At 33.2% G+C, this 15,314-nt stretch overlaps 2 protein-coding genes across 13 annotated transcripts in view; one reads left to right on the top strand and one right to left on the bottom strand.

Annotated features, from left to right (window-relative positions):
* Nucleotides 1-11,806, top strand: part of LOC120624366 (CAP-Gly domain-containing linker protein 1) — a 70,107-nt gene extending 58,301 nt beyond the window's left edge. For all 12 annotated transcript variants that reach the window (XM_039890858.1, XM_039890866.1, XM_039890864.1 and 9 more), the window contains 10 exons: nucleotides 742-882; nucleotides 2,586-2,717; nucleotides 2,797-2,817; nucleotides 3,914-4,085; nucleotides 4,507-4,863; nucleotides 4,980-7,798; nucleotides 7,907-8,049; nucleotides 9,098-9,238; nucleotides 9,827-9,996; nucleotides 11,418-11,806. In XM_039890858.1, coding sequence (XP_039746792.1) covers nucleotides 742-882; nucleotides 2,586-2,717; nucleotides 2,797-2,817; nucleotides 3,914-4,085; nucleotides 4,507-4,863; nucleotides 4,980-7,798; nucleotides 7,907-8,049; nucleotides 9,098-9,238; nucleotides 9,827-9,996; nucleotides 11,418-11,464 — 4,143 coding nt within the window. In that variant the 3' untranslated portion in view covers nucleotides 11,465-11,806. The remainder of the gene's footprint in view (nucleotides 1-741; nucleotides 883-2,585; nucleotides 2,718-2,796; nucleotides 2,818-3,913; nucleotides 4,086-4,506; nucleotides 4,864-4,979; nucleotides 7,799-7,906; nucleotides 8,050-9,097; nucleotides 9,239-9,826; nucleotides 9,997-11,417) is intronic.
* A 682-nt stretch (nucleotides 11,807-12,488) lies between these two features.
* LOC120624545 (DNA-directed RNA polymerase II subunit RPB11) lies at nucleotides 12,489-15,029 on the bottom strand. Its single transcript, XM_039891162.1, has 4 exons — nucleotides 14,878-15,029; nucleotides 14,701-14,790; nucleotides 13,714-13,888; nucleotides 12,489-12,588 (listed from the first exon to the last, which is right to left on the bottom strand). The coding sequence occupies exons 1-4, from the start codon at nucleotides 14,928-14,930 to the stop codon at nucleotides 12,553-12,555; spliced, it is 354 nt and encodes a 117-aa protein (XP_039747096.1). The 5' UTR covers nucleotides 14,931-15,029; the 3' UTR covers nucleotides 12,489-12,552.
* Nucleotides 15,030-15,314: the final 285 nt, after the last annotated feature.

The following is a 15,314-nucleotide window of genomic DNA, read 5'->3' as shown; positions in this document are numbered from 1 at the left end:
TATCTGGGACTCACCGGCTGAAGGGCAGCTTCCTACTCGTCGTCTGATGACTGGGTCAAGGGAAAACTGGCGCAATTGTCCGCGAACCACCCAGGCGCGTCCGCCGAAGCAGACTATCCACAGCGGTGGGTTTGGTAACTACGTCAGAAGCATACCAGGAATATTTGGTGGACCACCTCAAATCCAGCGCCCAGACGTCCTCGTTAGGGTGAAAACCTGCGACCTGCCTTTCGACGGCGAAGCGGGTCCGCTACTGCGTCGTCCTCCATCAGACGGTGGAAGAAGACATGTGCTAACTCGTGATATGACATAACGTGGGATAAGGGCAAGAAGAAGGTGGAGACACACAATTAAGTGTTAACTTTATCATTTTTAATAACTTTATTTAATAAGAAGAAGAAGAACTTTACTAGCTACTAGGAGACTAACTTTATTTAGGTATGTAATGACTAATGTTGTAAGCGTCCAGCGAGTTTTGATCTCTGCAAAATTACTATACCATGAATAAACTGTAATTATAACGAATCCTTAAAATATATTCTTTATAATAGGATTTATAGGATAAGTAGGATTCAATGTACAAGTAAATACCATAATTTTATCACAATAATTCATAAAGGAAAATAACAAGTCGCTGATTTATGATGATTGGAACACGATTAAAATTTATAACTAACAAGTTAACGTTGTGTGTCACTTAATTGGTGTGCATTTAACATAGTATTGCTATTATTAAAACAGGAAATCCTACGAGAGAAACAGCAACATCTGGAGCGGTTGATGCGGGAAAGGGAACTGGATCGGACGGAGCTTACAAAGGCATCGCTACAAGTTGATCGTACAGAGAACGCGCTTACACAGATTAAGAAAGAAGCTACACAGGTATATAGGTGGTGTATAGCTTTCGATCGATAAACGACTAGACATGCAAAATTACACAGAAAAAGCCTCCGATGTTTGCTCTTTATTAATGTTATACTCTATTGATAGTTTAAATATTGGGCTTTTGTTATTAAAAGTAGCATATTGTTGTGCACGTTGTCAGCACCTTTCAAATGTCAGTTTGCATAACTATTCCGACGTTATGCCACGTTCAATTAATACGTCAAATTTAATATTAATTGTAAGATGTGTACTTAAAATAAGGTAACGATATACGGAATACCTTATTTCTTCGTCACTTTTATTTATTTTCATGCTTTTCGACGGAAATAGAATCCCAATTCTTGAGTCAAAACTTATCTTTCACGGACACGTTTTGAAGGCTGACAACACATCGAGTCTATAAATGTTGGTTTCCAGAGCTCTAACCACACGTATAGGCAAAGCCGGCTTTTTATATTCAAATTAATTATGCCATACATTTTGATCCATATGAGAAAATATGTACATTTTGACTTCACTTATGAATAATAACTGCCCCGTGCATTTAGATCCTTATTAGAGACCATGTTTATTTTGATTGACTGTGAAATAATCTGAGATTTAGGCTTTAACTCCTAAAGAAAACCTTTCTAACGCAGCAATGCGGTGCCTTTTGCAGTAATGACTCAGGGTGCTTAATGTGAGATTTTCGATGGAGTTAACTACGATTTGTATGGAATGTAAATACCGCCATCTAGTTACATTACTGGAAAACTGTATTGTCAGTAGATGGCGCTCTTTGCATACATATCGTAGAACTTAACTTTCACGCGATCAAATAGAAAGAAATATCTCACACTCCGGTCTATTTAAAAATGTATAGGTCCTTATTTATTTGTTAATTAATTTGGTGAATTCAGCCGCAGACAGCTAGTACGTTGACAAAGATGTCCTAAGACTGCATTTTGTCGCCCATTATTATTAATTGAGATCAATGTCAACAGATAACTTTTCATGCCATAAAGAAACCTGAAGCATGACTAAACACACCTAGATTACAATTTAAAAAAAGCTTAGAAAAAAAAGTACCTAGTAATTTAATTACTTATTCTTTTAAATTGTTTTTGATTAGGCAACTAAAACAAATTACATGTGTAAGTAATGGCCCTTTTCACTAAACCTAGGAATAGTCTTAATCTGATGTCTAGTGGTTTCGGTGATTCCTAGAGAAAAAAAAAAGTGTTTCACGAACTCTTACTTGATGAACGGTTGGTGCCATCTAAAGTTACGACACCGATTCGATGTTTAGGCGACTCGTAAACTGACACTTGACAGGTGAAAAAAATATTAATTCGTTTTTTTTAAATAATAAAAACACGAAATACCACACCTTGTAGCAAGAACCATAGACAAGTTAGGTTATATAAGTTGCCTAGTGAAAATCGATTGGTGAAAGGTAAATTTATGCCTAGGAATCTTATTTGATTAGGCGTTAGGTACTACCTTGGCATTGCCTGGTCCGTCGTTAGTGAAAGGGTTCATTAGTTTTTATAAAACATAATATGTTTTATTTACAAGTCTATATGCTGTCTAAGTCTAGCTACACAGCGTGAAATATTTTTTTTTTTTTTTTTAATTGCGTGACGCTTAATATACTATCCGAAATAGTGAATGTTTTAATTTGTAATTTTAATAACTTTTTTTAAAAATACATTATGCAGGCAAACAACGAAAATGCGAAACTCAAAGCCGAACTGGACAAACTCAATAAGATGCTGGAAGACGAGCGGCAGAAGGTTGAGGATCTCATGTTCAGAAACGAAGAGGAAAATATTAATAAGGAGGATTATAATGTAAAAAAAACTTAAATTATTTAATGTAATAACTTAAGGTAAACTTGTGGTCAAATCTAATCCATGTTTTTGTTTCCAGAAATACAAAGAAGCCATGGAGGTACGTAAATGAATGAGATTCTGTTTCTTTGTAACTTTCCCGTAATACGAGGTTTCATAGATAAAATGTAGTGCTCCTCCATACACTGCAACTAAAACATCAAAATCGATACAAAAAAGCCTTTGAAGTCATATTAAAAAAAAACAAAATGTGCAAACATGGTATACAGATGGGGGCCCGCCTAAGCAAATAGGTCTGTGATCCCTCCGACTCACCCCATGCTTAAACATCCCTCTGAATATTTCAATTCCGCTTTTTGACGACTTCCCTACCGCAGCGGCGAGCTTTTTAAGTTGTTTCCAGGGAGGATTTAGAATTTTAATTTCTGTGATCTCTCTTATAGAGATAACTAATCTGGTGGGCTTCGACCGTATCTAGTTACCACACTAGCGTTCCGGTACGATGTCACGTAGGAACCGATTAGAGGGATGGGTTTAATATAAGTACCATACGCCTTACAGGTTAGCCGGTTACCTTACCCAGAAGTTGAAATTGCATTCAAGGGCTAACTTGTAGTTGAATAAAGTAAAAACTTTGTGAGTCTTTATTAAAAGTTTTACAACAAATAAAGGTAAATGCGAGTCACTAATCTCGCGCAACGAGAGTTCCTTACCTTGGATGGAAACCTATAAATATGAATTTGGTTACATAAATAATTAATCGGTAACTCTTCGGGTCGGGTAAGTCTTGAAAAGAGTGAAGTTGATTTGTTGCCAATTCCCAAAAAAAACAAGGTAGCCAGAAATATGGTTTTGAATTGCCATTAATATAAATACAAACTTAGGTATTTTTATAACAAGAGTGAATGGGATCTTCTAGGCAAGCGCGTCCCATCTTTTGCCACATCTATATTTTCCGTCAGGTGAAATTGTGGTCTATTATAGTTTAAAAAAAAGCCCCAGATTTTTCGCTTTGCGTACTTTGGCTATTTAAGGGGGAATGATGTTCTATTTGTCAACTGCCTATAATCAGCGTATCTCTGTTTAAATAATCGCTTCAATACGTTACCCTGTTGCTGCGTGAAAGGAAGACACACCATCAAACACAGTTTAGCAACCATAATACTACTAGGGGTTATATTCCAAATGATTTGTAGCTAGAAAAGGAAGCGCGAGAAAAGCAAATACGAGATTTAGAAGCGGAAGTAGCGCTTGAAGCCGCCCGTGCAGAAACAACCGCTGCAGCGTTGCGTACGCTTGAAGACCAGCGCAATGCAGATATGAGTGCCCTAGCTGAGCAACACAAAGAAGAACTGGTTGCAGCACAGAGTAAGTTGTACATTCTACAATGGACTATAGACGGATACATTTTGACATAAAGTGTATTATACTGCTGCCAGATTCACAAACTTTTCCAACTAGTTGCCAACTCGTAGTCTTCGGTCAAATCGCATTAATAGATAGCTACAGTTGTCAACTCATGGCATAATTTGTGTGGCAAGAAATTAAGTAATGTTTACTTATCTCGATATATTGAGCTACAGTGTATTTATTCCAGAAAATGTATACTTTAATGTATTGCACTGAGGTAAAAACTTAAGTGAATCGGTAAAATATTCTAAAACAGATGAATGTGGTTATGCAAAAAACAAGCGCGTCTAATATTTTTGATTATGAGAATAAAAGTTTTATCAAGATTTACGTTTTGTCGAAACAAATTAAGTAAAATAAAATAATTTCTGGTTTACAGCGTTATCATCAGAACTGCAAAAACTGCTTCACGAAGCTTACGCTCTTCTTAAAGAAAAGGAAAGTGAAAAAGATTCGCTTGGTAAGAGCATGTCGGAAGAGCTGACTAAAGTTAAAACAGAATCCGAAAAGGCACTTAATGAAGCTAGAACTAAAATAGCTATCGCTCAGACTGAATTTGATACGCAACTATCAGTGCTCACAGCTAAGTTGCAACTGGCCGAATCGAAATTAGAGACTGAGAAACAAAATGTAGAAAGATTAAATAAGGAAAATAGCCAAATAATCATAGATCTTAATAGTAAATTAATATCACTCCAGGCAGCTGTTGATGATAAAACTTTAGAATTAAATAAAGGTACTTAAAAAATTTTAAGTTTTTAGTATTTTCTTTAATGTAACGTTTACTTATTCATACTGATGTTATGACTTAATTTTGTTTTATAGCAATTTCTCAAAATCTTTTATTTCCAGTTACGGGTACGAGTAAGGAACATGAAGTAAATCTAAATAAAGAAATAACAAAATTAAAAATGGAACTTAGTGCTAAAGTATTGGACATAGAGCAGCTCGAAGATTTTAAGAAAAAACAAGAAACAACGTGCAAGTCATTGCAGGAGGAAATTATTCGTATCAAAGAAGAATTATTTAATAAGGTTAACGAGTATGAAAGCTTCTTAAACGAAGCCTCTCAGCAAGATGAGAAAAATAAATTAGAGATTTTGAAATTACAACAGGATCTTAGTGCCAAAACAAAAGATTATGACAAATTGCTCAATGAAAATAATAATTCTTGTAGCACCAACGAGAAACTTATTCATGAATTTAAACAAACAGTACATGAACGAGATAAGGAGATAATAAAATTGAAAGATGAGTTCGAACAAACAACCGCTAATTTTAATATCAAACATAGCAAAATAGCAGAAGAACATAAAAAAGAAATTGAAGATCGCAATTCTAAAATAGAACAGCTAATAAAAGAAATTGAAACTCACAAGCAAGCTTTAGATCAAAGTAAAATAGAATTTGATACATTAAACACACAATTTATAATAAATGCAGATGAGTTGAACTCGTTAAAAGAAGAAAATAAAAAGTTGAAACAATCTCTTTCTGAAGTCACAGAAGCTAATAATGAACTTAAAAGTAAATTATCACAAATGGAATTAGAAATTGGCGAACTGAAACGTCAACTACATAGTGCTTTAGAAAAGTGTGATGAAATACAAAAGTCTAAAGAAAATGTAGAACAAGAATATCTAAATCTCACTGGACAAACCACTGATTCTAATGAACAATTTAACAAACTTTCAAAACATCTGAAAGATACAGAAAAAGAGCTGCAAGAATTAAAAGATAAATATAGAGAAGTCACAAACAATTGTAGCCGGATCGAACAAGAATTCAAACAAAAGATATTAAAAATACACGAAGATTTTTCCACTGAAAGAACTCAGCTTTTAGAATCTATAGATGGAAATATTGCTAAATTGAATATGTCGGAAAATAAGATTAAAGATCTTGAAAATCTTCTAGCTGAAACTGAAAGTCGTTTAAGAGAATTTGAAGCTCAGAATGAAAAATTACTGGATGAAAATTCTATGTTGAAAAATGAAATAGAGAGTCTAAAAGTAAAAGAGAACGAACTAAATAATGAACATGACACTATAAGAAAAAAACTTGAAATAGATATTGATCGTTACAAAGATGAGATAGCCTTATTAAAAGCCGATGGTGCTACATCTGAAGTCAAACTAATGGAAAAAGTGGACCAACTGACGGAAGCTCAAAATGACTTGAATAATAAACTAGAAGAAGCTCGAAAACACGAAGATTCTTTACAAAAAGTCTTAGATGATATGACTGCGCAGTTAAACAACCAAAGAAGCCAGTATGAAAAAGAATTTAACCAACTAAAGGGTCAGCTGATCGCCATGAGTGAAGGCGAAAAAACCCAAAAGGATGAAGAATGTAGATTAAAAGAATTAGTAGAAGAGAAACAAAATTGCATTAAAGATTTAACGCTGAAATTGGAAATGTTAGCCATTGATATAAAATCTAATGGAGAAATTTTATCTGAAAAAGATCGTCAGTTGTATCAAGTGTCAGAAGAGCTTAATAACGCCAATGAAATGAAAAACAAACTAGAAGATCAGTTAAATCAATCCGTTCTAGAAACTACGTCGCTTAAACAACAATACGAGGCTCTTTTAAATAATTCTTCTACAGAGGAATCTATTTTAAAGCAGCAGTTAGGACAACTAGAAGTGATAAAATCTGAAAGGGCGACATTAGTTAATGACAAAACATTATTAGAAGCCAAATGTAATGAATTCACTAACGAAATTATGAATCTTAGAAATGAAATTGAAGATGGTAATTTGAGATTAAAGGAATGTCTTGAAAACATAACTGCTTTGAACAACGTGATCAGTGAGAAAGATATTATCATTAAATCTCTGAATGAAAAAAATAATACAGACTCAAATAAAACTTTGTTATTAGAAGGAGATATTACTAAACTTCAAGAAGAAATTAATAATAAAAACAGTTTAATGGAAGAAAAACAACTGGCATTAAATAAATTAAATGAGGACACCATTTTACAGACCAGGCAAATGCTAGAATCGATCAAGCTGTTAGAAACTGAGAATTGTGAATTAAAAACTAAATACGCCAGTGAAATCGGATCCCTAAATGCTACAATAAAAACATTACAAATTAGTTTAACAAATCAAGAAAAGTATCTCGAAGAGCTAGAACTATCTAAAGAGAAAGTTATCGAGTTACAAAGTTGTGTAACCAAATCTGACAATGATATAAAACAATTAAATAACATAAATGAGGCGCAAAAATTAAATTACGAAGATTTGAATAAACAATTACAAACTCAGTTCGATGAATATAAAAAAGAAAGCAAAATTTTGAGACACGAATTAAAAAATAAAATTTACGATTATGAAAAACAGTTACAGGATTCGAAAGATAAAATTGCGTCAGAGACAGAAAATCAAAACAAACTCCAAAATAAACTTTCTGATGCAGAAAAAGATGTACTAGATTTATCTCAAAAATTGGAATTATTAGCTATACAACAAAACAATGCAAGCAGTAAAGACGATAGATTAGAAAAATTGACTTTAGAATTACAAGCAACGAGGAAAACTAGCTCAGAAGCATTATCGAATAGCGAAAAAATTATAAGCAAATTGAGAGCTGATCTAGATAATAATATTAAAGATATGAAAAGCAAGGACGACCTAATAATGAAATTGCAAGGAGATCTCAAGGTACTTCGTCCAACAATTGTTTTAAATTTTAAACAAAAATTCTTCAAATAGAATCAATCTATTTATAAAACAAAACGTAAAAATCCAGCGCTTATTTTATTTTTTCAGAGTCATAAAGCCAAAGTGGAGATAGCAGAAAGAGAAAAACTTAGTTTACAGAAAGAAATGGCGCAGAAAGGCCAGGAAGTACGTGACAAAAATGACAATACCGCTATGGGTCTACTCGGACAAGGCGATAATGCATCACAGAAGTAAGTATTTCCTCTTTCAAGAGTAAAAATCTAACACTAAAGGTGGACACCGTAAGATTGTACTTATTCGCCAGGTCTTTTTGGCAGGACGCTTGTTAGTATATATTATCTATATTACAGAATTAGCGACTCTAAAACCGGCATCTTAGGCCTTTTTCACTTTAACGTTAAGAGAACAGAACTTTATAGATAATCTAAACCGTAATCCGAACTGTAATTAGGCCAATATATTCTATCGCGGCAATTCTGTCAAGGATCAAATTAATCGATATAGATTCTTTGTTTATAATAAGTTGGAATTGACAGCAAATATCTTGCATCTGCCTTTAAATAACTTATTTTAAAGCTCAAAACTGTCTTTAAATTATGCTTTGGCTTGAAACTGCGTCAAAAGTTAAGTAGAGAAAATAGATTTTCAGATTTCTCCTCCGTCCAAGTTCATGAATAAACTGTAGCCAGTAAGTAGTTCAAGAGTAGAGTAGAGTAGAGTAGTTCGCTCGCAATTGAGGAGCCGTTTTCGCATATGAAACCCGAAACGTCAAAGTAAAATGGGCCTAATGTTACACGTTTTAAGGTCGCAAATCCTGTACTTAATCTTATTTTTATTTCACAGACATCATCATATCTTCATCACATCAACCCATTACCGGCCCACTACAGGGCACGGGTCTCCTCCCAGAATCGAAAAGGGGTTAAGGCCGTAGGTCCACCATGCTAACCCTGTGCGAATTAGTGGACTCCACACACCTTTGAGAACATTATGTAGGACTCACAGGCATGCAGGTTTCCTCACGCTGTTTGCCTTCACTATTGAGCAAGTGATATTATGTTTAATAAAACGCTGTGCCAAAAACCCTACCTGAAGAATAGTAGGCAAATTTGAGCTTTAATGTTATATGATTAAAATATATTTTACTCTGCTGTTTAAGTATTTCGATCCTCTAAAACGAATACTCGATTGCGAGCAGGTGATTCTTGTACTAAGGCTACTAGTGTTAGCCTAATTGTCTAAAGATCGCCTCTGTAAAAAAAATTTTTTTTTTTACAGATTCGAGGATAAAGAAATGATAGATGGTCAAGTGAGCTTCCTTAACTCTGTGATAGTCGACATGCAGCGAAAAAACGAGCAGCTAATGGCGCGGGTGCAAGCTCTAGAGGGATCGACCGTCCCTGCTGAGCCTCCACTATTGTAAGTTTCTTGTTACTAGTAGTAATAGTGGGATATCGTCTAGGGAAGTACTACAGCTATAGTACTATATATATATGTCTATGCGTGATTACCGGATTAATTCTAATCACCCGTCCAGATGCTTGCTGTTTGTCACAAAAATACAAAACAAAAAAAAAATGACATTAAAAACCGACCTTGTTAATTAAACAAATAAAAAGTAGTAAATATTTTCTATTTCTACAACTTTGTCTAAGTCGGTGTCACGTTAAACGTAAACCATTTATATTGCATATACTTTTATGTATTAAGGAAATTACAATTTGAATTATTAATCATTACATTTGACTAAGCAGCGGCTTAAAAATGATGTAGAATATATTTATTTATTTCGTTTTAGCTGTTTAAGAAAACTTTTTTTTACCGACAAAAATTACAGGTACTATTAATGGTTGAGGAGTTCTCTTGGTTTTTTTTTAGCATAAGAGTTAGTTAAAAGATCGGAGAGTAATAAAGGCAATTTTTCTCCTACGAAAATATAGGACACCCACGGGATTTAAAAACTGTAATAAAAAGCTCGTGTTATAATAATTTGTCTTATAATTCTAGTAATGGGCGCAAAGCCCGCGCGGTGGCGCCGCGGCTGTTCTGTGACATATGCGACGTGTTCGACGCACACGACACAGAGGATTGTCCGCGACAGTCGGTCGAGCCAGATGTGCCTCCCTCCTCCAAGAAAGTGCCGCCCCCGCCCAGACCTTACTGTGAGATTTGTGAAGGTGATAACATAAACTTACTTGCAAAAGAAATTATTAATCCCCATTAGATAAATAACACTACTATAGTCGTAAAAATGTAATAGGCCCGTTTTGACATTAGTGCAAGACCATAGAATGTAACTTGGAACGAAACTGAAAGCAACAATAAAATAAAAATCAACTAAATACAGTGTTTTAAAAAATACGTAAATTTTTTTGGGACGTTAAATAATATGAAAGAAAGAAATTAGCATGCAATTTATAATTTTTGCGAAGCGTTTCAAAAACAGTTACGTTCTGTCTTTTTTTTTAATACTAGTGTTGTAACCGTTTTTTTTACTGAATATCATCAGCTTCATACGATTCTAATCGAAATTAAATATTGTGTAGTAAAATTTTGAATTGACGACACTGGGTTCTAAATAATGAGTCTGATGTAACTGACCAAGCGGCATATGACTGAAGCGTCCCCGCGCGCACTACGCAGTTTTTCCTTCCCCAACTTATAAAGTTGACTGTGCGCTCGTTTAAGTTTGACATATTTTTTTTACTTTTACGTTAACTTTGGCTCTTCTATTTTGGACATTGATTTAAACATAGTGATTTGACTCGATTTTTGTGTTTGTTGTTATATAAGTACGAACTCTGTTTCAACATGTTGAAAAGTGGACACGCGAATTGGTTGTGAAGTTAAAGGAATACTTCGATATATAATCATATCGATCAAGTACTGATACAAACTTGAATCGATTTATTGTGAGTATCGAGTACCGAGTCGTATGGTTCTATAACTAGTTACGTCGCGATGACAAATGTCAAAACGGGCCTATTACTTTTTTATCACGCTTTTATTACGACTATAAAGCTATTGGATTAGACTGATTATTGATTTCTTCCGTAAACTAATTCTATATGTACCTAAGTAAAAATTTCCTAAATATGAAACTAGACTTTGACCAAAATACGTGTATTTTGTACAATAAATGCCCTATTAGGATGTTAATTTTAATTGAATGTTTAAAATTCCAACTTGTATGGTAATAGAATTTAATTTAAAATTAACTACAGGTGACATTGAAAGAAAAATGTTACAACACTAAGTCTAAACTTCGGCCATGAAAGTCTTGCATTTTAGAAGTTAAATCCATGGGCATTGGTATTTTGGGTTGAAAATTATTGCATTAGAAAATTCTCCGTCCCCGGTTTATTTGTTTATATCTGAAACTTCCAGTCGAATTTGAATTCTTTTTTTTACATTTCATAGCCAAATTTTGAGGAATGTAAAAGGACTTATGAGTTTGGCAATGGTCGGGCAAATAGAATGAAATTTTTATGGTACAAACTACTTATGTTTTTTCGCGGACGAAGTCGAGGGAAGCCTTTTTTAAATCATAAAATTGTTCCACCATTATTAACATTACGAATTTTCCCTTTTTTTTCAGTGTTTGGGCACACTACAGAAAACTGTGATGAAGAAGAAACTTTTTAATAACTATTTATTAACTTTAGCTCTAATGTTACCGTTGTTGATGTTACTCGTTTTCTCTACGTTATTTATTGTTTACCACAAAAATGGTATATCGTTTTAAAATCATATAAAATAGGAGAATATTTGTAAATAAGGAAAACGACTTTGTAACTTATTTTAGCATGTTTTAAAGGTAATGGTGTTAATTTTTTTTTTCATGTGCATTATCTGGATATAATGTGTATTGAGAGAAAACGTTTTATGCGGATATAAATTTTCTTCACAATCATGGTTTTAACATTATCACGCAACTATAATTATTATGTAAACAACTAAATAAACACCAGAATTATTACAAATTTTGTAAAACAATAAATTGATTTTAAAATGAAAACATGTAGTTTTAGTGTTTGTTGTCTATACGGTAATCTACATTAATTCCAAAATATCAGCACTATCAACCCATAGCCATCCCACCATAGATCACTGTTCTCCTCCCAGAACGAGAAGGGTTTATAGGCTGTACTCCACTCCCATACAAATTGGTAGGGTTCACATGCCTGCAAGGATATTATAGAGAACTCTGAGGCATGAGGCACTGGTTTGTTTTGAGGTTTGTTTCCTCACAATGTTTAACCTGTAAGCCATCAACGCTCTCTCTACGTCATAATGAACTGAATTTTAATGAAACATAGAAATATTCATTTAATCTCCATGGTCCTTGCGAGAAATACAAGCTGCTGATGTAAAAATAAAGTTTGCATAAAATTTTATTTTAGTAATATGATTATATTATAATAGCACTATATTTTCTATAAATTCTTAAAATATTATTGTTTAAGTATCAGAAGTTAATTTTATAGATACAAAGATATCTTAATAAATATACATAATTCACAGAAAATAGTGCAAAGCAATAAAAGCTTATTACCACAAGTTGTGATTTTTTTTTTACATCTTTGTTTTATTAATTGTGCCATACGTACAAACTAACCATGATAGAGCATGTAAATTAAAAACAAACAAAATTAAATATACTTAGTTTAATTTAATATAATTACAAGCTAAACTTTAAACCATTTTTTTAATTTCAAAGTAAATTTTTATCATCAGTCTAATCCATCTTTCTTTTCTTTGATTGCTTCCTGAAAAAATAAAATAAAAACATTAACTTTGCGATCTGAACTGTAATGCAGCTTTTAGAATTTTCAACAATAGATAGATAAATAAAGTGTCCTAGTCAACATCCTTTTTTATATGTTGTGTGGAGCTAAAATATATGAAATAACATGTGATAAAACAAAACTTTTACATAATATATACAAAAATTGTAATATAACTAGTATGTCATCATTTTACATTATAAGCCTACTTTACATATTCTGGAGAATAATTCTTTATATTTATTTAATACAATATATGTAAGGTGATCTAGGAAGAAACTGGACCAGCTCATGACCAACAAAACAATAATATGTAGTTGTACAATACATTGGGTCAGCCACGTTGGTAAACAAGTAATACTGAATAAAATGTGGGGACCAATTACGTTGGGCTACAATGAGAAGATGTAAGGAAATGCAACATTCAGTTTTTTATAAAAATTTTAAATTTATAAAAGTGTAACTTTAATTTAAACAAGGTGTATTAGTAAAAATAACAGTATAAAACTTTTACTAATTGAGTGCCTATCAAAGCTTATATTGATGCATGCTTGGTTGTTTATTGAGGTGGTCATTGTGAAAGAGACCTGCACAAGTACATGTTGTTCATCATCATGAATGAATGAATGAATGAATACACTTTTATTGTACACCACATAAACATAACAAATTAACAGTAAAAATTTAACAAAAGGTATACATCATCAACATCTCAACCAATTGACGTCCACTGCTTGACATAGGTCTTTTGTAGGGAGTTCCACAATGCACGGTCCTGGGCCGCTTGCCTCCAACGGCTCCCAACGGCGAGTAGCTGGGAGCCGTTGGAGACATGTTGTTAATATAAAACAATCACAAATATGCATTCTTCTATCTAAACATGTGAGACAAAAAACAAACAAATTATGAGCAATTAATTAAAAAAAATATATTTTTTTTAAATTATAACAGACGTTTTGGAGATACACAAAATAATTTTGCCAATAATAATAATAAAAAAAATTACTGTTGTCTTCATTCTGTTTGAAAATGCATATCTGCAGTGTTGTTCTATAAACAACATTGCATTTCGTAAATGACTTTTTTACAATTACAATATCTACATACCTTAAATCTCTCCTCGAAAAGTGACAATTCCGATGTAAGGTCTGTGATAGCATTCATGAAGGCTTCTTGAGGAGTGTAGTCAGAAGTTGTCTGAATACGCAATACAAACTTGTGCTCAAGGGGATGGGGAACTTTGTAACCAGCAAATAGCACCTTTGGATCCTTTAGTAGTTGGCTGAAACAGAATTAAGGCTTTCCTAAGAATTATTGTCAAGCAATTCCACTTCTCTAGGCTGGTGACTGCAACAATGACGTGAAACAAGTTCTGGTAGGTATTAGATAGCTATTGAGCTGAACAGCCTTGCGATAAAGTATTCAAGTAGCAAACTTCTCTAAACATAAACAGGTGATTTTCTAGCTAGTGTTGAACACAACATAACTACACCTACATGTGAATGTCTTTATTTCTCAAACTATATAGTTATATAGTTCTATATTAGTGTTTCTATATTGTATCCAATACCTGAAATCCTTGTCTTTTAATAACTTCAAAGTTTATTTAAAACATAAGGTTGTAGAAAAATCCTATTATAATAATAAGGATTACATAAACGATAAGAGTGTGAATAGCTCTAACTTCATAGCTAATTTTTAATTGACTGAGTTGGTGTTCAAGAAAATACCCCGCTTGTTTATTGTAGGCTATTTTACCTTTAGGTTTAAGTTTAAGAATGCAGTTACCATCAACATCTACTCACAATAATGGAAACTTATAAATATAAATACTTCATAAGTGCATGTGATAGAACTCCATGAATATAGACTTTTTTAATTTGGATTTGAATTCATACTCAGGTCAGATTATAGGTACCATTATTCAAGAAAGATCCAACAGTATACAACTGACTTTCACAACAGTTAGAAATGATGTACAGCTAATGACTTCAGATGTACATTTAAATAGATGTGTAAAATCAAATAAGCAACATAATTTAAGACAATATGCAATACAGGTTAAGATAGAAAAAACATTTGAGTTGTACTTACTGTCTAATCATGTTTCCTAGAGTATGGTCCTCTTTATTTACCGTAAATATAGCCGCATTTGTAACTTTCGTGTCTTCTTCTTTTTGAACCCTGAAAAAAAGCAAGTTTTTGTTAGTGCACTTGTTTACTGCTGATAAACAAACACATAACAATCTGATTACATGGTGACAAACTTACTTTTTTTCTCCGTCATACAAAAGAAATGATTCGAATGTTGGCGGTGCGTTCATTGTGGTAAGCTGGTGTTTAGTTTAAAAGAAAAGTTTTCACCTTCAACTTCACAAACAACAATCTCACTTCTTAGTTGTTGCTCAAATAATACGTCAACTGTCAATGTCATTCACGCGACTCTTCTCCAATTTTTCAAATAATCTATGCTTAATTTGTTAACCGGGATTCTAGCTATTTTATGCTTTGTCGTTGCTAGCGTCATTTTGAAATTTTTCAGAGGTGCTATAACATTGCCCTAGAGAAGCACCCTAGCAAAGAGCTAGCACCTATCCTCATTGTATAACTATCATTATCATTCTAACCAGACTGCTCCGGACAAGCCTTTCCTTTATAAAATGAGGAACCAAGGAATTTAATCCAGAGGGCCGTAGTACGCGCTTTGC

This window comes from Pararge aegeria, chromosome 6, assembly GCF_905163445.1.
Source record: "Pararge aegeria chromosome 6, ilParAegt1.1, whole genome shotgun sequence".
In the NCBI taxonomy this organism is placed as follows: Eukaryota; Metazoa; Arthropoda; class Insecta; order Lepidoptera; family Nymphalidae; genus Pararge; species Pararge aegeria.
This window is presented reverse-complemented; position numbering and strand designations above follow the sequence as displayed.

Coding starts and splice junctions, on each gene's coding strand:
- LOC120624545 (XM_039891162.1), bottom strand. CDS start 14,930: ATGAACGCACCGCCAACATTCGAATCATTTCTTTTGTATGACGGAGAA. Junction 13,889..14,700: donor CTAGGAAACATGATTAGACA/GTAAGTACAACT, acceptor ATTCTGTTTCAG/CCAACTACTAAAGGATCCAA. Junction 12,589..13,713: donor TTTTCGAGGAGAGATTTAAG/GTATGTAGATAT, acceptor TTATTTTTTCAG/GAAGCAATCAAAGAAAAGAA.